Genomic DNA, 26,657 nt, shown 5'->3' with positions numbered 1-26,657 from the left:
AGTGCTGGTACAGAGGGAAATACAGTTTTAAAAAACTAAAATGTTGCTAGTACCTCACACACCTGTAAACACCATTATAAACATTTGATTCCCTTTCCCTCTTCTCTGTAGTATCCTCTAATGCTGCCCTGGCCAAGAGAGGCGTCACCAGCCCCATGTGACTCTTGAGCCCTGGAAATGCAGCTAGTCCAAATTGAGATGCACTGTGAGTGAAAAATTCGTGCCAGATTTCAAAAACTTAGTATAAAAAAAAGGAAAATAGTTTTATTAATAATATTTAATATTGATCACATGTTGACATAATATTTTAGCTATATAAAATATATTAAGACTAAGTCCACCTGTTTATTTTTACCTTTTAATGTGGCTACTAGAAAATTTTATGTTACATATGTGGCTTGCATTGGTGACTTGCATTACTCTTACTGCACAGTGTTGCTCCAAAGCAGTGATTTTCAAATCATAGGTTGTGATGTAATAATGTAACATGAAGCCAGTTTAGTGGGTTACAACCTATATTTTTTCTTAATGGAGGAGGACAGAATAAAATAGAAGAGACTGGATTACAATGCACTCAAAACAATAAGTACTGTTTCATAAAATTTAGGTTCAATTTTATATATATTCATATGTGGTTTATGTATTAGATGCTGGGTTGCAAAGTAAAAAATATTTTTAGACTCAATAGGGTCAAAGTGTTTGAACACCTCTTTTCTAAGTTATCCATGATAAAACAGTACTTCCTGGAGTCAGAATGTTCTCACATAACCAATAAAAGCTATATTATTAGTATCGGACTGAGGAGACATGGAGATGAGCCAGGTCAGTGCTGTACCTTTTTAAGTTCTGCCCAGGAAAACTTTGCAGCCTCTCTTGAGGTTGTGCTGCTGTGGAAGAGAAAGGCTCCTGTACTGGCTGTTAGTCCATCCCTGTGAGTCATGTAAGCACAGAGGCTGGACAGAAAGCAGCTAAGCACCACCTGTGACCTACTGCTCAGAGGCCCTGGTAGATGAGGGCAGGGGGCAAACAGCACCCAAGAACTTCGAGGAGCAGGAAGTTGCCCCCTGAAAGGCAAATTAGACCTCATGTTTCTAGTTTTGTCTACAGAGGACTGGTCCTTCAGCATATCCCTGTGTGCCTGGAAAAGTTTCCACTCCAGACTAGTCAGGAATCCACAACTCCAAAGCTGTTGTCCCTCGAGGTATTAAATGAGAAAAATGCAGCTGCTGCACTTCCTGGAGGCTGAGCCTCAGTGATCTCAGCAGGCTCCCAGGTCAGCTTCCTCTGGGGTCAGAGGCTGGCTCCAGCTTGATTTAAGCCCCCCAGAAAGCCTAATGGTGAACTACGGCTTGAATAACCCTTACCTAAGAAGTGGCAGAGGCTGAAGCCTGTCCTGGGGGGTCAGCCTGACTTTACCCTGCTGATTCAAGGTCATGGGCAGTGTGGAAGCTGCATCTCCCTGCCTTGGGACAGCTGCTTAATCCCAGTACTGCCACGGGAAAGTGGGCCAGAGAGGCTCTCTCCATGCTCCCAGGCCCCAGCCCAGGGGGCTGCTGAGAAAAGGCTGGCATTTGAAAATCAAGTGCAGCGGCCTTGGGCAATGTGCAGGGAGAAGGGATGCAAACCCATCCATTGTGCCAGCTGCCCTTTTCTCTGCTCAGTGTGGCCACTGAGGTCAGTTTCTTAGCTAATCAGGACACGGCTTCAGGAATTGACCTCACAGGGTTTGATAAAAGCAATTCCACTCTATCCTCATGAATTACTCTGGATACTTGTACCAGAAAACCTCAGTTCACTCAGAGCTCTACAGCTTGCGTCTCATATAAGTACCTTGGAAAATACTACCAGTTGGACTAACACATTCTGTAGAGCATTTAACTTTGTGCTAGGCATTGTGTTAAATGTGCTGTTAAGTATATACTATGGTATATATTAAATGCCTGAAACAGCCCTGTGAGATCAATACCATCATTACTACATTTTATTGATGAGGAAACTGAAGCTCAGAAAACTATGACATTTTCCCACAATCCTGCAGCTACTTCACTCCAGGCCTGCGTGATCCCCCAGCCCCTCACCTACGGCACCAACTTGTCTCCCGCTTCAAGTATTCTTAACTCAGGATCCTAGCCAATGGCTTGATCAGCACCCAGTAACATCCACAGACCTGAGCCCTGAGGTCTGCTCACAGTGCTTAGGATAAGAACTACTCCAAGAGTGTCTCCAGGGGTCAAGAATCAGTCCTCCCTGGCCCCACAGGATGTTGGCACTCACACCACCCCTGGACTGCTCTGGGTGGACTCACCATCCCATACCTTTGAATTGATATTTCTTGCATAGTCACCGGTACTCAAAGATCTTTATGAGCACACCCTCCATCTTAGCCAGCAGCTACTGTCTTCCACTCAGACTTGGCCATCAGCCCTTCCTGACTCCCTCTGATGGAGCCTGCTGGTGCAGGGGGGCATGAGGGACCTCTGTCCGCCAACCACAGTGTCTGCTCTGACCCCTGCTCTGGTAGCTCCAAGCCCTCTGAGGTTCTCTTCTCCGGGGCTTCAGTTCCACCAGCCTGAGGGCCCTGCTACCCAACCGGTCAGAAATCACAGAGCACAGGAGGGGAGCCCACCTTCTCTCCTGCAGTCGTTATTCTGACTGGGATCAAAACAGAATGTTCGCCCAACAGCTATGTGTTCAGACACACTCCTGCACATATGTTATTCAGGAGAGCTGTGCAGAGGAAGCTAGTCATCATGTCAACACTTGCTCAGATTCCCAACTGACAGAGAAGCGTGCTTGGTGCTGGGGGCAGAGGGACAAGCACAGAAACTGCTCCCTTACTGGGATGTGCTCAGCCCCCACCACTGCCTGGCCAGGCCTAGCATCTGCCTTCTCAGCACGACCCTGTTGCCTGGCAGCTGCTGTGGACCTGGGTCAGCCTCAGAGCTGCCTGCCAGGCCTGTCTGAGCAGGGGCAGTGGCACTGGGCGGTGCTTCCCCAAAGACAGCAAGCCTAAGGCATTTGTAGGTTTAAAACGTCTATTCCAAGTACTGTATAATCTGATTTGCTAAATAAACAAAGAGAAAAATATTAGAAAAAAAATGCAAAATTACTATTTTCTGTATGTTCCAGTTAGTTTAAAATAACAATGTGTTGTTTTTTCTAATCAGAAAAAAAAAACATTTAGAAACATAGACTTGTTGGTTTAGCTTTAGGCCATTGGTGTGGATATTCGAACTCCCAAGGCCTAGTGTTTGGCTGGCACGCAGCTACCTTGGCCCCTGGGGCATGTGGCCTCTGCATCCTGGCTCTGCATCCTGCTGATATGCCTGCTCTGCTTTTGGTTCTGACCCCAGTGATTTAACCCAGCTCTGTGAAGTTCAGCTGACCGTGGCTGCAGCCTGTTAACACCGTGTTATCCACTTCAGTCTTGTCCATAATCATGCTCCAGTCCAGCTCAGGACATCCTCTCTTTGGCCCTCGACCTTGATGCTGGCTTCCTATGCCTCATGCCTAGCCTCTATAGCCAGGTGAATAGCTCTGACCCCTGGTGCCTCTCTGGTTCCTTAGAGTCCTGTTTCAGGGGTCAAAGCAGTCCAGAAACAACCAAGGAGTAACTCAGGAATGCTTGTGGTCCTAGGGGGTTGAATTCTCTTCACAGTCTAGCCAGCCCCGCTCTGGAAAGCAGACCGTTCCCCAAGGGTTGTGGGTCATCTGCGTGAAAGGACGGTCCTTCTCTCTCTGGGTGATGCTTGGAGGATGGACCACTGTTGCCACCAAGGGATTTGCCACTCCTCGCCACCTGAGCCTCCTCAATTCTGCTCAATTCAACAGTTATTAATTTAGCACCCAGTGAAGACTCGCCACTTGCCTGTGCCCCTCTAAATACTGGGGCTGACGGGAGATGAAGAGGAAAGATCACCCCATGGCCAGATGTCCTTTAACAAGCCTCTAGACAGTGCAGAAATGGAGACCACATGCTCCCTTAATATTCAGGTATTAGCAATGCTGATACCTTCCCATCGATTATGTGCCACTTCATAGTTGATACCGTATTTTCACATTTACTCGATTCTCACTGTAAGTAATTCCCACTTCACAGATAAAGGAATTGAGGCTCAGAGCAGGCACATGACTTTCTCAAGCTCATAAAGCCAGTAAGTAGAAGTGACAGGAGACACAGAGAGATCTCACACCTTCAAGGCAGGTGCCCTGCCCACCAGGCAATGACCTCTCTCTAAAACCTGCCTGAGGTAGTTCCCCAAAGGGGACCACCTATGACCCAGCTCACAGCCAACAACCTCCATCAGGTCCAAGGGCAAAGAAAGCCACACATCCTCCTTCATTTCTGAGAAGATTCAAGTGAACCCATGACAGATTGACAGGGCCTGAGCCATCAGAGAAACCAGCTTTTCAGTGAAGACGGACATGTAGCAGGGAAAGACAGTGGGTGTGAATGGTCTGACAGGTACCAAGGTCAATAATAAGAAACACTGTGACGGGCAGCAGGAATTCGAAAGAGAAGTGAGCGGGAAGACTTATAATCCTTATGCCATCAGTGAAAGACACGAGAAAGGGGGAAGGCAGGTCATCTGCTACCCTAACAATACATTGTGATGATGGCTACAGGGCAGTGTGTTCCCAGCCCCCTCAGGGTCACTTCAACTCTCCCAGCAGCAGTTCTCCTGGATGACACTGCAGAAAGGAAAGCTTCAGAAACTTTGGAAGCTGAAAAAACCAAATTGTGAGAATATGCAGACACCTGAGCAGGCTAGTGGGGCTGGAGCACATTTAGAGAGAGAGAGAGAGAACCTACTAGATTCAGGATCTGTGCTATAAGCTGAGAGTATAGCTCTGTCTGCTGGGACTCTCTGCTCAGGGTGGGAGGTGGGGGTCAAGGGAAGAAAGTACTCCGTAGGTGTTATGATAAGTATAATAAAAGTTCTGCTTTAACTCAGATAAGGAGATAATTGTCACTCTCTATGAAGGCTTCCCAATCCAGTGGATACATCCTTTGACATTCAAAAAGTTTGAATCTTGGTAATCTTGTGCAAAGGCTTTGTGATTTTTGACAAATCATTTAACCTCTCTGTGACTCAATTTCCTTATCTGTAAGATGGGGACAACAGTAGTAGCTTGTATGGTTGCTGAGAGGGTTAAGTGAATTAATACATCGGGCCCTTAGGGAGTGCCTGGCATGTGCCTGGAATATGCACGTGTCAGTCAGAGAAAGTCCTTCTTTTCACAGTATAATCCTGCCCACATGTTGCCGTGGGGTACAAGACACAAACCCTACATCATGTAAGTTATTGTGACCAGCTTGGCTGAGGTGGTGGGAATATTCCCTCCTTAATCAAATGCAGCTGGTTAAGACAAACCCAGCCACCAGTACTACATGTTCAATTTTCTAGGAGAAGCCCAGAGATCTTGCTATTTTGGAGAAAGGCAATAATATTCATTACTGGTTTAATACTGTGGCCTCATCTTGTAGATCAAAAGTTTGGATCATCCTAGACACATCTGTGGGTCTAACTTAATGAAGGTATATAATATTCCAGAACAGTAGAGGGGCATGTCACTGCCTACCCCGTAACTATCTCCAAACACAGCCGCTAGTGGATAAGGCATGGAAAATTCTCAGAGCCGGTTTGGGAAATGGTCCACCTGCTTTGGACTTCCAATCTGTGGATCAGGCTGGTGTCTTGTTCATCATAGGGAGCTCTTTAATAATGATTTTTCTGCAGGAATCCTGTTTGATAACACAAATTCAAGCCAAAGGGATAGGTTTATATTATGAACTCCAAAGAAAGGATCCAGTTTTGATTGTTACTAGGGAAATCTGAGAGCCACCTGGGGTGTAGTCAGCCAGCCCTTGAGTAGGAGAGTTGTTGGGTGAATCCATAGAGAGACACAGAGGAAGTTCCCTCTGCAGTGGCTGGCTGGGGCTCCTCCACTCTCTCCCCTCTCACCCCCAGCTGCCAGACTCCACCTCTTCTCCAGCCTGGCAGCTGAGAGCTCCCTACTCACCAACCCCTAAAGAGGCTGAAAATTTTAAATATGTGTGTGTGTGTGTGTGTGTGTATTTTGCTGAGAAATAAATAAATCTGTGCCTTTATTTATTTATTTTTTAAATGTCACTGTATTTTTCCAGTTTCCCTGTGAGGAAAACAAACTCGAGAAGATGTGAGCCAAATTCCTTTCATACCTTACATTTCTCAGAGGTAGTATAGATCACCCTCAGAAAACTTGATTTATTTAATACCACCTTTATGATATGTTATTCACAGGGGTAAGCCACAGTCTACTCACCTGTAGAGTGGAACAATATGCCCCCTTCACGTACTTTACACAATTTGTGGAAGGATCAGCTGAGATTATGCTTATGAAAGCCTTTTGAACACAGTAATGAGCTCTGAAAATGCCAGGTGTTCTGGTCCTCTGACTCATTTTAGTGCTTTTCAACAGGGAAAGGTAGAGAGATCAGTGGGAGAAAATATGTCGAAGCCTTTTACAGGCAATGAATCGTATTCCCTGCTACACTGCTACACAAAGAAACATGTCCACTGTTAGGTTAGTTGAAGGCTGTTGTTAAAATGAAAATGTCACTGTTATTTATAACTGAAGGCCTACCTACTTTCAAATAGGTTTCCAGAAGATGTTAATTTATTGCCAATACTGTCTCTTGTATTACTTTGGTATTTGACTATTAAGGGAAGGAGGCACAGAGCATAGGTAAATTTTAGGCAGAGCTGGGGATAAGAGAAAAGGCCTGGGTCAGCAGCCCTTGGTCCCTGCGGACACCTGCAGGGACAAGCACTGGACAGCATCAGTCAGGGAGAATACTGGACACAAACAGCCTGGGGTTAGCAGGAGATGAGCTGTGACCATCCCTAAGCCTGAATGGAGGTGAGGGAAGTTCACAGAGAGGTTACTAGAACTTGGAAAGAGAGTCAGTCATGTAGACAAGATCACCTTGAGAGAAGCAATGCCTGTCAGCTGAAGAACGCAGCCAGCCTGGGCCACCTCTCCAGGAAGAAGCTAGGTCCCCACTCTCCTCCCGGCTGGAGTGGCAGATCTCCTACTGAGGCCCCCCTTTATTGATGAGAAGCTCCAGGTTAAGGGAGCCTCGGGGAGAGAGATTGCAGAGGAGATGGGGGGAAAGAGGGCCTGGGGGAAAATGAAAGAGCTCCTTCCCTGTGTGTGCCGGGAAAGGGTCTCTGGCCCGGGCAGTGCACACAGGCTGGGGGAGGAGGGAGAGTGTGTCAGGTGCAGGGGGAACTCTGATCGAAGAGAACAGGATCCCACACACAAGGTATCTCAGGTATAACCCCAACCCTTCAGAGACATTCTGCGACCTCTTGTGGGCTGTTTGTACTCCATGTGGATCACACGTGGACTTGGGGAACCCTCAAAACATGCTTCATTCACCAAAGCCTCAGTAGCCTGGCTACACTCAGAGCCCATTCAGTGTCCCCTACATTCTTAATTTGTTAGAAAGCCAGCTGTTTGCAGCTAAATGGCCAATTCTTGCCTCTATTCAGATCAAAAACACTTAAAAGTCCAATATTTTACAATACATATCCTGGACTTGACAATAAAACAACATCGAAATTCCACTGGAGCCCCCTTTTAACAATAATGAACAAAGATGATGCAGTGTAACTTAGTGGAGAGCAAAATGCATTTTGTCAAGACATAGAGTGTGAGAGCAAAGGAATTTAAGAAATTATGTACCCTGACAAACCACTCTCTCAAGTAATGAGAAAGGCTAATCTGGGCCTTGCTGACTAAATATCTGCAAAATAAGATAAACAACAAGCAAAGAAATCTTTTGAGTTTTTTGGATTAGGATTCATCTTTGGGGCCAATTGCAACAGCAGATCTCAAAAGGGTTCTTAATCATGTCATGCCCTGCTTAAAAGACGGTGGCTCAACAGACCCACAGAATACAGAGCAAATTTCTACAGATGCCAATCAAGGCTCTCTGACATGTTGGTATCCTTATCCCTGAAACCAAACGCCACCACCCCAACAACCGTGCCCTTTCTCAGGCACAATCGTCCTCACTGTGGACTCCGCACTCACTTCGACTGTCTTTGTAATTCTTCATGACCCAGCTCAAAGGATACCTTTTCTACTGAGTGTTCTCTAGCGAGTCTTGCAATGCTTTTTCCTGCTGGCCTCCCAGAGGCACTTCCCATACTTCTGATATGAACCCCATCATTGCCTGCTTTTCATTCTTGTTAGGCGACTGCCTTCTTCCCAGTTACATGGAGAGTTACCTGAGATTTCTGGCCCCACCCCTGACGTCACACATGGAACCTAGCTAGCCTGTTCCTGGATGCAGTAACTGAATTTAATTAAGCAAGTTGTACTCATACGCCAGTATTCTCAGAACTGCCTCAAACTTCAGCTGGAAAATAATCATGTTATTTCATGTGCTAGAAAATAATACTCACCTGTGTGCAGTCTTTGGGTCAGGCAGCTGCTATTTCATTCTGTAAAACACGTAATTTACAATGAAGTAAGTAACTCCTTTAGACCTCCAGAGCCGAACTTTTATAAGTTGCCACCTCCAGATACACAAGTCATGTGAAGAAATTAATGGATATCCAATAGGAAAGCAATTACTCGATCCCTGCTGGAAGGATCAACTCCAGTATAGTTATAGCATATAATTGGAAACAGCATGAATTTGATATTTGAATCTGTCATATGTATTTTTAGCACAGATGAATTATCTGGTATTCTGGATGTGTGAGTACAATTTTTATAGATCACTGCTCCTAATATTTGTTTGTTTCTACAGGGTTTCGATGCCCTAGTAATCAAGCAAACACTTTTTGCATTTACAGTTATAATTAACTAGAAGTTTCCACATTTATAAACTGGCATGGCCCCGAGTCGGCCCCCAGACCCACTTGTCCATGATCACCAAGCCCTGGAGTCACTGCTAAGACATGACCAGTCCCTAATCTCATAGACACACACAGGGCATGTATGTCGTACGTTCATAATCTAGTTTCAATTGATCTTGAGCCTTCCTGAACATTGAAGAGAGTCCCTTCAGAATCAGAACAACCATGCATTTGGCCTTGGGGCCCTAATTAACTTCGCTTTTTCTGTGCTTCCAGAAAAATCTCCCCATGCTCCTCACCCAGAAGCAGTATCTGAGCCCTTCAGCTCGCCCCCCACCCCGGCTCTCCACAACTCTCCCAACACCACCACCCCCTCTGGATGGGGTCACCCTCTCTTCAGGAAACCCTATTCCAGTTACTCCACCCACACTTATCACTGCTCCCTGTTAAGACGTCTATTAAATGTAAAGTGTGTGATCTTCAGTATAATAATAAAAAAGGCCTGCCACACTTTTTCCTTCAGTTTCACATCTGAGTTGAGTCTTCCCAACTAGACTAGAAGCCGCATGAGGACAGAGACCACTTGTATTTTGAACCAATTTCTGGACTGTTCTAAGGTGAATCTAAGGCAGGAAATATAAATCATTGATTGGGGCATGCAGCCTGCCCGGGATTCTTTCTTACTAGGGAATTTTCTTTGCAGTTTCATTAAATGTAAAGAAGGGAAAGATGAAAAAGAATCTGATGACTGTTCAAGAAGAATAATTGGACAGCAAACGGCAACATGCTGTCCTCCCAGCCCAAGAAACACAGATGAAAAATAGATACTAATGATAGCAAAAGGTCACACTCTTGGAAGAAATTTGTGACCAAATTGGTGAAGATTCATTAGGAATTCATTATTTATATCCTACCTACTTCCCAAGGATAAAGGCGGTCGATGGAGGGAGGCTGTGGCGTCAACAACTGAACGCAGAGTCTGGAAATATGACTCAGAATCTAGCATGGCTCTGACTTGCTGTGTGTGTAAATGTGCAAATCATTCCATACTTTAATCCCATCAACTGTTGTGAGGAGTAATTGGAGCTATATATTATATATGTCTGTGTGTATATATGTTATATACATATTGTGTATATATATATATTTATACATACACACACAGACACACATATTCTCTACAGATGTTGACAATTCTCATTCTCTGAGGTCTATAAAAATTGGATAAATTCTCACCAAAATGGAATCTCTATTTCCCCCAAGTTATGGGGAAACCTGGAAGGCAGACTTTGCCAGCCTTAGCTGCCCAAAAGGAAGGAAATAGTGCCCCCAGCAGTGAGATTTGCCTAGCCTTGCCAGTTGTATTGTAAAGTGGAAATTCAAATCTGGATGACCTCATGTTCACTTCCAATCATGAGACTGTCTTACTTCCTTGGTATTAGTCCCATGACTGATATCTAAGGCCCCATTTTTCAGATGAAGAAGGCACTGCTCTGAGAGGTCAGCTCAGTTAGAGTTCTCACAGATGGTACAGGCAGAGACAGTGGACAAGACCAGAAGGCAGATTCCATGCCCCAGCCACGGTGGGTTTCTCTAATCCACACTGACACACAACCACAGACATATTGGGCTGACCACTCATGCCAAAAAATGAATGTGGTTCCATCAGAACCTGAACCGAAGACCCTCCTGCAGATTCCTGCAGTGAGCACATCAAAGTGAACATGGCTCAGGGCCACTGCACAGCCACCTGGCCTGGTTGGGGGCAACGCCCTAGCCTATCCACCCCAGTCCCTGTCCTTCCTGACAGCCCTGGGCCAGCCAGAGAGTCCTGTCTGTCGGGAGGTTTCTGCCCTCAGGTTCTTTTAAAAAATGTGACAGGCCCAATGAAGGCCCAGCGCTGATGGAGACAGCGGCTCCAGCCCTCCCAGCAGCCCGGCTCGGCCTCCCTGACACAATGGGGCCGGCTGTAATCACATCACACCCTCGTCTTTCATAATCACCTCCTCCAAATGACAGAGCATCCCAGTGGCAGGGAGGGAACTATTTTTAAATTAATTCTAAAAAAAAAAAGCACCAAAAAAGAATGTCTTTTTCCCACAGATAGAGTTCTGGTTTATAGATCATCCCTAGAGACTGAGCAGGGACTAAGGGTGACAGAAGCTAGAAAACACAAACAGAGCAGTGGCAGCCCCCCACCCCCACCCCAGGAGACCACCTGTCCTTCCCGGCCCCACCACCTACACGCTCACTTCCCCCTCCTTTTTTACTTCTGAGGTCCCTTAGCCCATGTTCGTCTCTTCCATCCCCTCTCTGGCTCTGGAGGTGGGAGGAAAGAATGCAGGGGCATCGCTTCCATTCGAGTGACTCCTGCAGGCCCTCTTTCTCTCCCTCGCCTCCCGTCCTTACTCCCACCCCACGCCCACCTTCTGCACACCAGCCCTCTTCTCCCTTCGCCTCCGAGTCCGCAAAGGGTGGGGGCTCGCAGAGTATTTTCTGTAAGTGTAGCAAAGTTCTTCAGTGCGAAGAAATACAGCCAGGAGAGGGAATGTGGAGGAGGCCAGGGGAAATAAAAGCCAATTTGCCTCTTAAAAATTACTGGAGACACCTCCGGTGCCGGCCGTGATAATTACATTGATAAGGAAGCTGCGGTGCAGGAAATCAATCAGTGGCCCAGCACGGATTTCTTTAGTATCAATCTATGGAATCACTGCAACTCTGTCGCAGTCTCATTTGTAGGGTCATTAGCTATCTGTCTTGCTCCCAGCTTGGGGGGTATCCCTGAGCCCCGGGTGTACTAGCTCTCCCTCAAGTTTGTATTTTCTCACTCGACCTGCAGAAGTCTTCTCTCTTCCTCCCACCATCTTGGCGCTCTTTCATTTTTCTTCCCCAGCTTCTCTCCCTTTTCCCATCTTTTCCCCCATCTCTGGCTACCACTTCATCGCTTTGAATGGCCCATTTTGGCTCTTGTCCTGGAGCCCTACTAGCTCAGGTCAGATGAGTCATCTGAGATGTGGGGAGACAGTGAGGGGAAGCGGGAGGCGCTGCTGGTCCCCTCCAGCCTCTTAAGTGGCCTTTGGCGACAGAGATTTTGCCCCCGGCTCATTGGTGCGGCACCACCGCACACCACAGCGGATCACAGGCCTCAGAGCAGAAGGGAGCCCTCGGCAGGAGACAGGCATACCAAATGCACCACGCCCAGATGGGCCATAGGATCAGGCCAGGCCTTCCACTAGGGACTGCAAAACTGTGCTCACCAGCGTCACTGAAGGAGACCACCCACAGAGCAGCCAGCATCCTTTGCGATGCAGAGGAATAGGAGGTGGGGGTAGAAAAGGAAGCCAGAAAAGGAAGCTTTCAGCAACACAAGAAAGAAAAGCCACTTTGAAATAATAAGTGACATGAGCTTATCAAAACTAAGAGCGCATTTATCAAGTCAGTGTTAAATGAATGTTAGTTCCATTCCCTTTCCCCTTCGGCAGGCTTCAGATGAGGAAAATGGAGACCTTCATGCCATCCATCCCAGCTTCTCTCTCTGTCTGCCCCCTGAAAAGCCACCATGGAGGTGGAGACATAAGAGAGAAGCAGGGAGGTCTGTGGTGCTGTCCACGGTGGCTTTCACTGAGCTGGGCAGGGACCCACCAGAGGGAGCTAGGAAGAGTGAATGATGCCAGGGGGCACCTGTGCAGACCCTAGCTTTCTGTAACCACTAAGAAAGGACTCCTCCAGGATTCAGGTTTACTTGTTTAGAATTATTCTTGATTCTTTGGGACACAGTGAAGCTGGGCATTTTTAAATTAAGAGCCATTAGACAAGTCTTCCCTGCAGGGGGAGAAACTAAAGCGATTTCTGGGGTAGTTGCCTGGATCGGTGGAGAAAACATTAAGCTAAAAGTCATTGCTGTCAGAAAGTACTAAGTCTGATCCCAGGAGAGGAGGGTGTTGATTTTTAAAAGCTCCAAGTCTTTTCATGAGAATGGTATGAGATCGCTGATTAAAGCTGGCCCCAAAACAGTAGTTACAAGCGCAGACTATAGTCAGCAGGATCTGGATTCAGATTTGACTCCTCTGCTCATTAGCTGAACAGTCTTGGTCGAATTCCTTGGCCTTTCCTGAAGCCCATTTTCCTTGTCTCAAATAATGGCATAAAAAGAGGACCTCATATGGTAGGTAACAAAACACCACAGAGCCCTACTGGTTGTTTACAGTGGGCCTGATTGATTGATGACCCCTTCTGACTGGTTGTTCACCAAGCTATGCCAGTTGCCAAATATCTTGATTACTAAATATATCGCTCCTCCCTAACTTATAGGAATATTGCCAGGAATGAATACAAGGAAAATGCTTAACGTGTTGCCTGGTAAATGCCCGGTTAGATGTTGGTATTTGTTATGGACTTAACTATGTCTTCAAAGAAGATATGTTGAGGTTCTAACCCCCACTACCTCATAATATGACCTTATTTGGAAATCCGGTCACTGAGTTGAGATGAGGTCCTATTGGCATGATGGGCCCCTAATCCAATATGACTGATGCCCTTGAATAGAGATGGCCACATGAAGACACACAGACACAGACAGAGCGCAGTGGGTAGACAGGAGCAGAACCTGGAGGGAGGCATCGACAGGGCAAGGCTTGCCAGCCACCACAACAAGCTTGGAGAGAGGCACGGAATATGTTTTCCTTCGGAGACCTCAGAGGGGGCCAGCGCTGGTGACTCTGATTTCAGACTTCCAGTCTCCAGAACTGTGAGGGAGGAAAGTTCTGCAGCTTTAAGCCATGCAGTTGTGGTGATTTGTTTCTGCCACTCCAGGAAGCGAATACAGTATTATAGAGGGTACACGAAACCATGTGTACCACATAAAACCACGAATACATACACTCTCAGGAAAGAGAAGACCTTCGTGCTCATTTCAGTCCAGTCTCTCACGTGGTGCCTGAAAGTCCATCATCAGCATTCTCACTAGAGTCCTTCAGCTTGTGACCAGGAACTCACTACCAGTGACAACCCAGGGGCTTGATTAGAAGAGCTATTCTTTATATGAAGCCTCAGTCTGTTTCCTTATAGATTGCCTCACTTGGCAGAAACTACCTCCCTTGGACCTTTTTGCATATAAAAAGTTCAATTGCCTAGCATTTAACATTCCTTCAAATACCGATATTCATTAAATAAGCCATGTTATCACATATAGCAGAGTTTTAGCGAATTCCATGTCTTTAGTGTGTGATGGACTTAGGCTTTTTCTGCCTAAACAGTACTCCATGAACACTCAGTTCAGGAGCATCTCCTGATAAACTAGACTATGCTGTGGGAAAAGCGATACCAGAACCAGTGCCCTGAAAACCAGTGGGTTATTTCTCTCCACACTCCCCCCATCTACTGCGGGCCCACAGGGCACTCTGTCTGTTGTACTCACTCAGGGACCCACTCACCACGGCCCGGAGAAAGCTCCAGAGGGATTCCTATCAGCAAGTCATGCACCAGCCTGGAAGTGACACTCATCACTTGTCTCACAGCTCATTGGCCAGTGCAAGTGGCGCGGCCTCACAGAACCAAAAGGGGGCTGGAAATGTATCTGGGAAGTCAGACCAAAAATACTTGGCAAACGGGCACTGACAACTTCCCTGTGCCCTCTGTGCCGCTCTCCTGGCCACCCAGAGAGAATACTTTGTATCATCCATCTCCAGCCCTCTGCAGGCATTTTATGTATTTGTTGGCCCTGGTAGTTCTGTTGCATTATTATTATATTTACTTGTGTTTCCATCTCCACCATGACACTGAGTTTCTCAAGGACAGATCATAAGAAATGTCTGGTCTGTGATGCATTTGAGCATAGGGACCACATATTCACAATCAAAGCCACAGTCCAGCTGGTGGTTTGCAAGGCCATATCTGATGTGGCCCCCACTCCTTCTCTGACCTCATCTCCCCACCTCCTCTCCCTCATCTCCTTGGCCACTCAAACTCACCAGCCAGGCTCCTGCCTCAGGGCTCTTATATCTACTCTTTCCTGTACCTAGAATGTGCTTCCCCGCCATCTGCTTGGCTCATGGCCTTACTGCTTTCAGGTCTCTGCTCGACTGTCACCTTATCAGAGAAGCCTTCCCTCAGGGCTCCATAACATCAACTCCACCTCTCTGCCCCACATTGCCTTTGATTTTTCTCCACAGCAACTGCCACTTGCTGACAGAAACACACACAAATGTATATTACATTGTTGTATATTAAATACCTTATAATATGCATTATATGATACATTATATATGAGACAGGTTTCCCCTGCTATTCCAAAGTAGAACATCTCCCCTGCTACGCTGAAATGGCATAAGGCACAGAAGCAATTACCATTAATTTATGTGGGAAAAAAATAAGTATTCCCAGACCCAAAAAACAACTTCTCTTAGGCTTTTCTGATATATTAGGACACATCTTGCTACCGAATACACAAAATAGATCTAGATAAGGCACAGATGCTCACAGACACAGTGCAAAGCTGTAGCGTCTTGATGCTGAGATGCTCACTGTATTTCCCAGGGAAGGAGCTTGGTGGGACCATTCTCACTGTTAGGGGACGCACTGCCTCTTGGGCTCACTACAGAGCAAATGCTGAACACTATTTCAGCTTCTGCTCTTTTTTTATAAAAGTGGAAATCCTCTTCGGATTTCTCTCCATTAGCAAAAACAGGAACTAATGCAGGTCTTCTGTAGAAGCAAAGTGGTGTAACACAAACTTTTGAAAAGTTGGGGATATCTGTACCTAATTATTTTCGGTATGTATTTATGTTTCTCCTCCCTCTCCTGCCCACACATATACACACTTGAGTGTAAATTTCATGAATAAAGGAACCTGTACATGTAAGTACTCAATAAATATTTGTCCAATACAGGAATAAAGGTCCCTGCTGAGTCTTTACTTTTCTGGAACAAAATGCCAGTTCCTCCCTCTCATATGACAATATTTTGAGCCCCTTCAACATCCTAGCCACCCAGAAGTGATCGATGACCAGTATAGTACAGAGCAAGACAGCCCTTACTTACCCTTCATTCTGTATTTCAGTTAATAAAGCCTAAGTTTAAATAAAAATTCAGAGGTTGGAAAAATCATGCTACAGATTCACAGTAAATTTGGTTATTGACTAAGATCATGTTTTTCACAGCAAGTAAGTTACACTTTTCTCTCCATATATACTTTTGTAGTTGTTGCTTTGGACCCAAGGGTGGGACATAATGTTTTTGCCTCTTGATTTTCCTGTCACTTGTCTCCTTTTCTTACTTCCAACATCATTAATTCTTTCACTGATTAATTGTCAACTGTGCAAAAAAGCTCTATTAGGTGCTATGGGTGTTACATGGTAATCTTAATTCCCAGAAGAAAAAATATGTTAGCAGTATCAACAGGGACCAGTCAAGTTATCTTTAGTTCAGTAGGAGAAGGCTCCTTAGCCTTAAACAAAGCGTAAGTGTAAATGACTGACTGCAGAGCCACTCCTGGAAGCTTTCAATGGTAGAATGGCTACAGGGGCCCTCCAGGGTGCAATGCCTAGGCTCCTGATGAGATGGCAAGTAGCGCCTCAGAGGGGCTTGGAAAGAGTGTACACTTAGGGCAATCTGGCTCAGTCATCCCCCTCCATTTATCCCCAAAGCTGATGTACCAATGGGCTGCCACCTCCCACATCACTCTAAGAACCTCACCCTCTCTTTCAGGGCAGTCAAAGGGGAAGAACCAGGACAATTATTACACATATTGGCAAATCATATTGATTTGTTTTAGCTAATGCCAAGTACTAGGCAAGTACTATACCGAAAATATTTCAATCATCACTACAAGTCCATAAGATATTGTTACTATCCCCACTGTATAGATGGAGAAACTGAAGCACAGAATGGTTCAGTCATCTACCCACAGCTAGAAAGCAAAAGAGCCGGGTTTGAGTCCAAACAGTCTGGCTCCAGAGTCCGTGATCTTCACAGCTTTGCTCTGCACAGCTTCCTCCTCATACTGGAAACAGAGATAGATTATGGTCCAATATGCAATATACAGATTAAGTAATAAGACATGGTTTTTATACTAGTCACTAATACAGACTACTCCTAATAAAATCAAACCTCAGACATAATCTCATTGAACAGAAATTGAAGTAACTTGAGGGTAATGGAAGGAGAGTAAATGGGTTGAAGAATGACTCAACCTGCTGCTCACTGGACATTTACTCATTGATTCATCTGTTTATTCAGCTTCCCATTCATCTACCAACCCATTCAGTCAGCAGCCACATACTGAGCCCTTTGCTGTCCTAGGGCATGGTCTGACTTGAATCGACATAGCAGTCCAGGCGTGGAGAGGCAGACAGAGGAAACCCATGGTGGGAGGGTGCTCATGAGGAAGTGCAGGATTAATTAGCCCTCACTTGGGGACAAGAGAAGAAGGGACAGGAGGGAAAAATGGTGAGAGAAGAAGGCTTCATGGGGGAAGAGCATTGAATCTGGCCCCAAGAAAAACCCTCTAATGTCAATATTCTTGGAAAGATCATAGAACTAGCACAATTTCCATCAGAGACAACAGAAAATTGAACATGCTTTTCAAGAAAGACATTGGAGCATAGCAGTTGAGAACACAGGTTTTGGAGTCAGTTGGGCCAGCATACAAATCTTAACCTCTCTACCCAGCATTTCCTCCATTATGAGATGGAAATAGTCAAAAATACCCCATCATAGGTTCATCTGAGGGTCCCATAAGATCATGTCTGATCGACTATACTTCAATAAAAAATAAATAAGTACCTAGAAGTGGGGGTGGGGGGAGATCACATACAAGATGCCTGGTGAACATCTGCTAAATGTTAGCTGTGTCATTTGTTGCTTTCTTCTCAAACTCACAGACACTCTCACTTCATCCCTAGTCCTTAATCTTCTTAGTAGCTCTAACACTACCTTTAGAACCAGTATTTGTAAGCCTCTTTTCTCTTTTACACAGCAAATAAAAAGCATAACTTCTGCAAAACTGATTTGCATTACACTAAATTCATCTTTCTCTATGGTTCTTGGTGACTAGGTAACCAGCCAAGGAGCTAATTCATTATTTTAGCAATTTAAATAGGATCTCTGAAGAACGGCACCCTGTGGTCACAAAGCACTGGGACTATACTAATGAGAAGATTAAAAGAAAGTTCGGCTCACACAGTCCCAGATAATCACAAATATACCCAAGGATTATTAACAACCACAATTACCTGAAATTATATTATCTGTCTGGTTGGTTATTCTGAAGTCAGCTTGTATGAAATAGATGAGCTCACAGGAGATAAGAAGTTATTTTGAAGTGGCTGGCAGGGCCCTTCATAAATAATATCTAAGGAAATATGACATGTGTGGTGGTCTTCACCTAATTCTCACCCAGAAGTAAGGGGGAGCTCTGGGTTCTCCTGAAGAACAGATTATCCACAAAGCCCCAGACCCACATCCTCGCATGTCCTCTTTGCTGGTTGTTTGCCTACTGGGGGCAGACTCATCTATTCTAGACAAGCTTTGCAGGAAGTCAGAATGTCCTTCTGCAGAAGCCTCATCCATTTTCAGGGCTCCATCCCTTTAGAGAACAAAGCTCTGCGCTTTTATGTCCCTGGTAGTCAATTGTGTGCCTTCCCAACCTCCTCCAAGCCTTCAGCTGCTGTTGTTGAGCTTTGCTGGACTGGGCACAGCTGTGGTACCCAGGCCAGGTCTCAGGGGGCATCTCCTTCCTTGCTTACTCTTGCAGGTTCCCACGACTCCATGCTGTGTGCTGCAGACAGGTCTTGAACCCAGAGCCCTGGCTGAGAGGATGGGGGCAGACGGGGAAACGGTGGTCCTGAAGAATGTGCTCATAGGTGTCAACCTGATCCTTCTGGGCTCCATGCTCAAGCCCACTGAGTGCCAGCTGGAAGTCACCATGGAGAGGGCCCAGAGACAGACAGTGGAGGACAGGAGTGTGGCCAAGTCCAACACATCCGGTGATCAGCAGCCTATGCTCTTCCGCCACGTGTACAACATTAATGTGCCCCCGGACAGCCTCTGCTCCTCGGGGCTCGAGGCCTCCGCTGAGCAGGAGGTGAGTGCCGAAGACGAGGCGCTGGCAGAGTACCTGGGCCAGACCTCAGACCATGAGAGCCAGGTCACCTTCACCCACAGGATCAACCTCCCCAAAAAGGCCTGCCCCTGTGCCGGCTCGGCCCAGCTGCTGCAGGAGCTGCTGAGCCGGATTGAGATGCTGGAGAGGGAGGTGTCAGTGCTGCGGGACCAGTGCAACAGCCGCTGCTGCCAAGAGGGCGCTGCCACAGGTAGGGCTGGGGTGCTGGGGCGGCCTCAGGAGGGGAGGGCAAGGGCTGAGCAGAGAGCAGTGAATGGGAGGCAGCCACCACTCCCAGCAAAGTCCAGCTCCCCTTTGCGCGGAGGAAAGAACGTGCCCTAGTCTGTAGCTCTCTGATAATATGTCTCAGATCTAAATGTGGTCCTTCCTGGGGGATTCAGTGCAGGGATTCTGTACACTGCTGAGCCAGTTTGAAATACATTAACTTGATTCAGGGGGAATGAGTCAGGTAACGGTTCAGCACAGCAACTTGTGTGGCAAGCGAGGAATTTGACGTATGTCTTTATTCATCTTTGGCTTTCACAGGCTGTTGAATTGATGTCTATCCATGTTAACCTGAGGGACTGGAGGATGCAGGTGCTCTGTTCACTCAGCCCAGCCTTCCTCCCAACTGAGTCAATGATAGCCATTAAGGTCCCAGAGGATCTGTCCCCATCTTCTTTTAGCCCCACCCCCTCTATGAACGCATGGGGGGTGTGCATGCACGCACATGCACATTCACACACATGTGTTCATGCATACTCACAGAGCTTATTCCACCCCCAAAAGGCTGAGTGTCCAGAAGATTTATCTCTAGCCTCACCCACCCCCAGACTAAAAACACATGAATCATGACCTTGACCTCTTTGGGAGAAGTCATCACATCTTCAGAGCCAGACGTCACAAGCTCAAATCCTGGCTCTGCTGCATACAAGCTTGTGACTTAAGCAAGTTATATAACCTGGGCCTTCATTTCCCTATACCAAATGATGATGATAGATGAGAACAACAAATAATTATTAAATATATAAGAGCATCTATTCAGATGCACCCCTGGCTTCTAGTAAGCACCATATAAGCTGATCCCATGAGCTGACATTGTGCCAGTCCCCTTTTGTACCCAGTTTCTCTCACCCAAAAGGCACCTTAGATCCATGCCATTCATTCTTCAGTGAGAAGAAGAATTAGTCTCACTATCTTGGGTTCAAGTTTTCACCTCTGTAGGGGCCCATATCTCAAGGCTTTCACAAGGATGACAGCAGGAAGTAACAGGAATGACATTTTAATAGGGCCTGGATGGCCCACATGTCCAGAGGGAGAGCGGACACATTCATCCTGTGACACAGCAAGATAAGGGGCCGTCTACGAGTTAAGATATATCCATGGGTTTGCTCATCTCTTTCTCCTCTTCATAAGCAAAACTGTAAATAAACAATCTGAAGGAGAGAAGAGAAAGCCCAGTTGTTTGGTTTCCTGTCCCTCAGTGAGACCTGCCAGGTCAGTTCACTTTTTCAATGGATCTGGGAAATACAAAGAATACATAGGTGTCCATGGACATGGACTCTTTGCTGCCCAGGAAGCCGGGCAGCTTCTACCAGCCTCCCCACAGGCTTACCGGCAAATGTGGAAAAATCTACAAGCAAAGGTTATGTTATACAAAGTCAGTGCAGTATCCTGTCGAGCCATGGAGGCTGCATAAAGTAGTAGAATTAAACAAGAATATAACTTACTTAACTTCATATCTCCAGGGCCAAGTGCAGAGAAGGGTACCAAGCAGGTACTGGATTTGTGTTTGCTTAATAAGTTTATTTGATTCATTCTAGACAGATAAATTAACCACTATAATTATAGCGTGGCAAGGGCTAGGACAGAGATATGCACTGAATCCTAAAAAGATCACGGAAAACAGTAACTAAGTTCTGGAAAGCCTTTGAAGTGACCCTGGTGCTGAGTCGTGATGAATGAGCAGAGCTGGTTAGATGGCGACAGGAGAGAGAGTAGGCTGGCTCTGTAGCTGCCATGACCTTGACCTCATGGCAGACTCAGGGCTCAGCCTCCATGCTCAGGGCCCCTTCCATCCCCCCAGCCAGCACATGGATCTTTGTTGGGGGCTGTCTTTAGGCTGTAGGAACCTCCTTGGCCTGTCTGAGGAGAGCATGGAGGAGCCTGAGCATTGGCACCCCCCAGGGACAGCCCTTAACCCTAGGTGGGACCTGCCCTGTGGCCTGAGCACCCTGAGGGCCTGAGCCTGTTACCCTCTTTGGGACTGTGGCTGGCTTGGGCTCTTCCCTCCCCAATCTTCCCCGCTCCCCTACCAGTTTCACCTGGAAGCACTTTCCAAAAAGTCACTTTCACCTGAATCTTTATCTAGGGATTCTGCTTCGAGGGAACCCAGGCTAGGACACACTGAAAATGAGCTCCTGAAGACAAGGGACCAGATTGCTCTCATCAGTGTCCCCAGGATTGTGCTAGGCACAGACAACCCATGTTTATGAAATTGATTAGGTACCAAACTAGGTTGAGTTTATCTCTCAGCAGCACAAATCTGACTGGAGAGTGAGGAGAGGTCTCCACCCACCCCTCATGCACCATTTCCAAGCTGCCTTTTGACCTTCTCCTTGACTGTTCCAGGACAGCTGGACTATATCCCTCACTGCAGTGGCCATGGCAACTTTAGCCTCGAGTCCTGTGGCTGCATCTGTCACGAAGGCTGGTTTGGCAAGAACTGCTCAGAGCCCTACTGCCCCCTGGGCTGTTCCAGTCGGGGTGTGTGTGTGGATGGCCAGTGCATCTGTGACAGTGAATACAGTGGGGACGACTGCTCTGAACTCCGATGCACCACAGACTGCAGCTCCCGGGGGCTCTGCGTAGATGGGGAGTGTGTCTGCGAAGAGGCCTACACGGGCGAGGACTGCAGTGAGCTGAGGTGCCCTGGGGACTGTTCAGGGAAGGGGCAATGTGCCAACGGTACCTGCCTCTGCCAGGAGGGCTACGTTGGTGAGGACTGCAGCCAGCAGCAGTGTCTGAATGCCTGCAGTGGGCGAGGACACTGCCAGGAGGGGCTCTGCCTCTGTGAAGAGGGCTACCAGAGCCCTGACTGCTCGGCAGGTAGGAAGGGGAGCTCCGTGGGGCTTCTGGCAGGGGTGGTCCTTAAAGTAACTACCTGGAGGTGGGAACACGGATGAGAGGGAGGGCGGACTGTAGGCAAGATAATTACCAATTGGGTTGCCCTTGTTTTTGCTTTCCAAGAAAGATCATTGTTTGAGTCAGTCACAACTGATGTGGCAGATTTAAGGGAGGAAAGGGTGGAAAGTAGGAAAGTTCAAGTTCAGACTGAAAGCTGGATCTTACCCCTGAATCTGGAACAAAGGCAAGGTAATAATGGTGATGGCGTTCCACCATCCCTGTGGAGGAGGAAAACAAAGAATCCGGCCATGGGACTTCCTCAGGCAGGCCACGCTCTAACTCAGAGGGCTTCCAAGAGCTCTGCCTGCTCCACAATATCCCCCATGCCGATGACATGTCCTTTTATAATGGCACTGCATGAGATGACAATTGGTCCGTGATCACCAGGCTAACCAAGCACTGGCTTATTTAAGAGCCTACGTATTACAAGGGGTTATTCATTCATGAAGTAATTGAGTGTACATGGAAAAAAGTATTTATAGGCAAGGAACTAAATGTAAACAGATATAAAGTCCTGAAGGTATCAAGCAACAGCTCACATCCTAACAATTAGTACACAACATTAAAGGCTGACTCACTTTGTTCCAGATGACATACCTCAACTTGGAAACAACCCCATATGTAGTCTACCCTGCAGAAACCAACACAAAGGTGATATCTTAAAAATGAAGATCTAAATCCAGCAGTGGGAAAAATACCAATATCTCATCAGAGATGTTTTTTGTCATTTTGGGGGGTTGTTTTGTTTTCTTTTTGCCTAAAATTAGGTTATTTTCATCATCTCACTGTTATTGCTCATCCTCTTCTGACTAAATAAGTAACTCTTGTTGATACATTTGTTTGTGTTTTAAATGGTACAGATGGATTGATCTCAATCTTTTCCATTTATGGTTCAGTCTGTAACCTTGGGCTCATAGTGGCCATTGGGAAGATTTAAAATGTTTAAAAAATAACAACAAACAAACATTTTTAAACCTTCGGATGGGTTTATTCCAGGAATTTTCTGATCTGCTTTCTGATCATGTGGAGAGAAATCGTGGGAGGCCAGCTTTGCCAACCTTTTGCTTTCAGCACCATCACTGACTTCCATCTAGACAGCAGGCCAGTCAGACAAGGTTCCTGCACCCCTGACTTCAACTCGACTTCTTTTAAAAGATCAGTAACAATAACAACAACAGCAAAGATAACCCTGCCTAGAAAAAAAAAATTCATATTCCTTCATTCCTTTGCATATGCAATTTAGCCTGCTAATTTTGCTTACTGGATTGAAATATCATTCTAAAAATATAAATATTTTTTATACTAATTGTTCCAAAGGAAAATTCAAGCAAAGATGAGGGGTCCCCTGACTCCAGTGTCACTAGGAGTTGTTAGGAGGCTGAAGCATGGTCCTGGTTCCCACCCGCAGGACAAGGTTCCCTGAGGCCTCTTCAGAGGATGCAATGGATCAGTTTGGGCCATTGCTACATATGGCTATCCTGTGGTCCACATGATTAATAGAATTGACCTTTGTTGGGCTATCCATGCCTGTCATGTTCTTGACCCTGCTTTCCTACAAGGATGGGCCCATTTGCAAACAGAATCTTGATCTGATCCAGGGTCTAAGCCAAACTGGAGAGAGACCCTCCCTGTCACTCAGGGAGGACTCGGCATCTACCAGCATAACTACAACTGAGTTGAGGTCCCAGTGATAAGCACATGTTACCTCCAATAACCTCGATAAATTACTTCCCAGGCTCTCAAAGCATGTGAAGAAGGATAGTTGCATAATCTCCATCTGCTTCTATAGCAACCCTGGAGCCACCACTCATGGCAGGAGATGCTGCTCCCAGTGTCTCCCTTTTAAACCAAATGCCACAGGTTTCCTCCAGAGAAGTATCTAGGTCATTATCTAAAGGGCTACTTTGCTTTTCTTTGTGAAAAGGTTATAGGAGAAGGGACTATTTATGCACCGACGGACATTTCCAGCCAGGTACACACGCACAGTGTTACTGCCCCCCTCACCAAGAAGTTCAAGGAGAGTAAGGAAGGTGAAAACATAGAAAATACAGAATATACCACCTTGTAGGTCATTCTTTTCTCTTCGGGAAGGACCTGGCAAATAGCTGTCCACTGTGGATTTCATTCTGAGGTTCCCTAGGCTGCTAGAGCTTGAATGCAATTGAATAGTGTTAACAAGGCCACTATATTTGACTCCTGTCCTTGATCTTTGCTCAGAGTGTGCCATGGGACAAAATCTCAACCTTTCTGCTGCTGTTCTCTGTCCATGTTAAGAAAACGGAACAAAAAATTCAGGAATATGAGCACTTAAAAGAGGCCTTAGAAGGAAGCTACTCTGAGCATCCATTTCACAAATTTAAAAAGCAGCAGTTCAGAGAGATAGAAAGATCTTTCCAGAGCTCATTAATGACAGAGCAAGAACGAGGACCCTGGTCTCCCACCAACTTTTAGCACTCTTTAATCCTCTCCAGGATGATAAGTAGAGAGGAATTGAATAATAAAATTTTAAAGGCACACGGAGAAAGAAGTAGTCTTTTGATATGAAAGCTTAGCCCTGTCAAATGACAGAAAAATAAAATGTAGATTTTGGATGTGGGGTAGAGGAGCACATTAAGCCATTTGTCCACATCTGCCCCCAGAGAAGGAGGTTAATGTGGGATCTGGCCAGTGAGCTGGCCCCAACTCCCTGTGAGTCAGCAAGATGAAAGAACCACCAGAGCAGGGACTTGAAACAATCCAGAAAGCTGTTCCCTGGACTTCAGTCAGACCTGTGGAGATTCATCAGCGTCACCCTCTGCCGTTGCCAGCACTGCAGCCAGCCTGACCTTTGGCACCTGAAATCACTCGCTCTTTGGAGCGAGACACTTCATGGAACTAATGCCAATTGCTCTTACCACATATGTGCAAAACTGATGCCAGATCTAAAAAATAAACAGCATGGCATCTTTGCAGATAAGCACCTCCAATTCCTCAAGCCACAGTCTATTCTTTTTAACTGTCTGCTCTCCCCGAAAGTTCAAAGTTGGAACCCCAAAGAAAGTGTATTAAGAATACTTTGCATCGGCCCTAAATTCGTTGACACAAGACATATGGCTCTTGAATAGTTGGGTTTATAGTTGAATACCATTTAATTTTATAAGAATTACTGATACCCACGGTGCTGCACAGCAGCTGCTAGGTCACAGGTCAAGCTGGCGATGGTCTTGGTCCCTTCCATTGAGCCACCGCTTCCAAGAGTACATCCCCCGTGAACAGCACTACGGCGGCCTGCTCATCAAAAGTGAACACAGTGTTTACAACCAGGCTCAGGTTTCAAGGCAAAAAACTTGTCTTAAGTTGCCAAGATAAAAAATCCTTCTACACCTCTTTTTTACTTTCAAGTCCCCAAATGCTCTGCTTCAGCCCCTCCCCACTGTCATTATTAGTGTTGTTCTCTGAGAGAAGGAACTAAAAAGGAATACATTGACATGTCCCAAATACCCTAAGAATATTTGGTGACTTGAAATTTGAAATGGCCATTTCTTGTCACTGTGACAGGAGAAGTCCCACATAAGCAATGTGGAATCAAGTGTGTTGAATCACAAGAGGCAGGCCCTATGGAATCCTTTTCCAAAAAAAGACTTCTTGCTTCTGGGAGAAGCACCAATTTGGAATTCATATCCTAAAAGATAGTCTGAATTATTCTCTAATATAGTTTACTTTTGAGGGCTATGTACAAATGAAAGAAGGTATCTGGTGGATACCATAGCCTTTCCTACACATTGTAGGGGAAAAAAGAGTACAGAAGTTCTTTCTAAGGGTGGAAGGTTTGGGTTTGAGAATCCATTCTGCTCTGACTTAACTCCCTCACTTTTGGCAAGTCTCTTAACCTGGGTGTCAGTTTCTCCATTTTTATAATTATATATAAATCCCATGTACATTTTTGTAAATAATATAAATAAAATATACCAAAAAAATTAAATATACCCAATCTACCTCATATGGCTGCTATTAGAATATTTTTTAAATTCTACTTAGAAGGTATGCCTGAACATGTTTTATAGACTGAAATGCTATATAAATGTGAAGTAGGGTTGTTTACTGGCTAAGAGGTTCTAGAGTCATTCTACCTGGGTCCAAATCCTAGCTTCTGTGTTTGCTTGACTGTGTGAATGGGTTTCCTCATCTATAAATTAGAAGTAATGATGGTATTACCTATCCCATAGAGTCTGTGAGTAGATGAAATGAGATAATCCATGTAAGAGTGTTTAGCATTGTGTCTGGTGCATAGTAAATGATCAATATCATCATGCAAAATACTGACAGATTCTATATATCAGTTCTTCTTCCCCTGATCCTATAGTCTTTCTATATGCATTATACAAGCTGTCCCAAAGATCTTAGTGCATTTCAAGGCTTTACTATGTCAGAATTAGAAATGATATAAGCTTCTAAATTATCATTTGAAAGCTTGATTATTTAAATTTCATTACATTTATTTACTTTTATAAATTTAAAACAATACATTTTAAATTTTT

General features: G+C 45.7%; 1 protein-coding gene across 4 annotated transcripts in view; it reads left to right on the top strand.

The window, feature by feature from the left end:
- Positions 1-26,657, top strand: part of TNR (tenascin R) — a 383,067-nt gene that overhangs the window by 285,487 nt on the left and 70,923 nt on the right. For 3 of the 4 annotated variants that reach the window (XM_037013699.2, XM_037013698.2, XM_037013700.2), the window contains 2 exons: positions 18,607-19,165; positions 21,586-22,062. In XM_037013699.2, coding sequence (XP_036869594.2) covers positions 18,670-19,165; positions 21,586-22,062 — 973 coding nt within the window. In that variant the 5' untranslated portion in view covers positions 18,607-18,669. Of the gene's footprint in view, positions 1-18,606; positions 19,166-21,585; positions 22,063-26,657 lie in introns of those variants that run through there. The other variant, XM_017655710.3, reaches the window with a different exon arrangement.

Source organism: Manis javanica, chromosome 11 (assembly GCF_040802235.1).
Source record: "Manis javanica isolate MJ-LG chromosome 11, MJ_LKY, whole genome shotgun sequence".
NCBI classification, from domain to species: Eukaryota; Metazoa; Chordata; class Mammalia; order Pholidota; family Manidae; genus Manis; species Manis javanica.
Note: the sequence above shows the minus strand (reverse complement) of the source record. Positions and strands in the feature narration are given on the sequence as shown.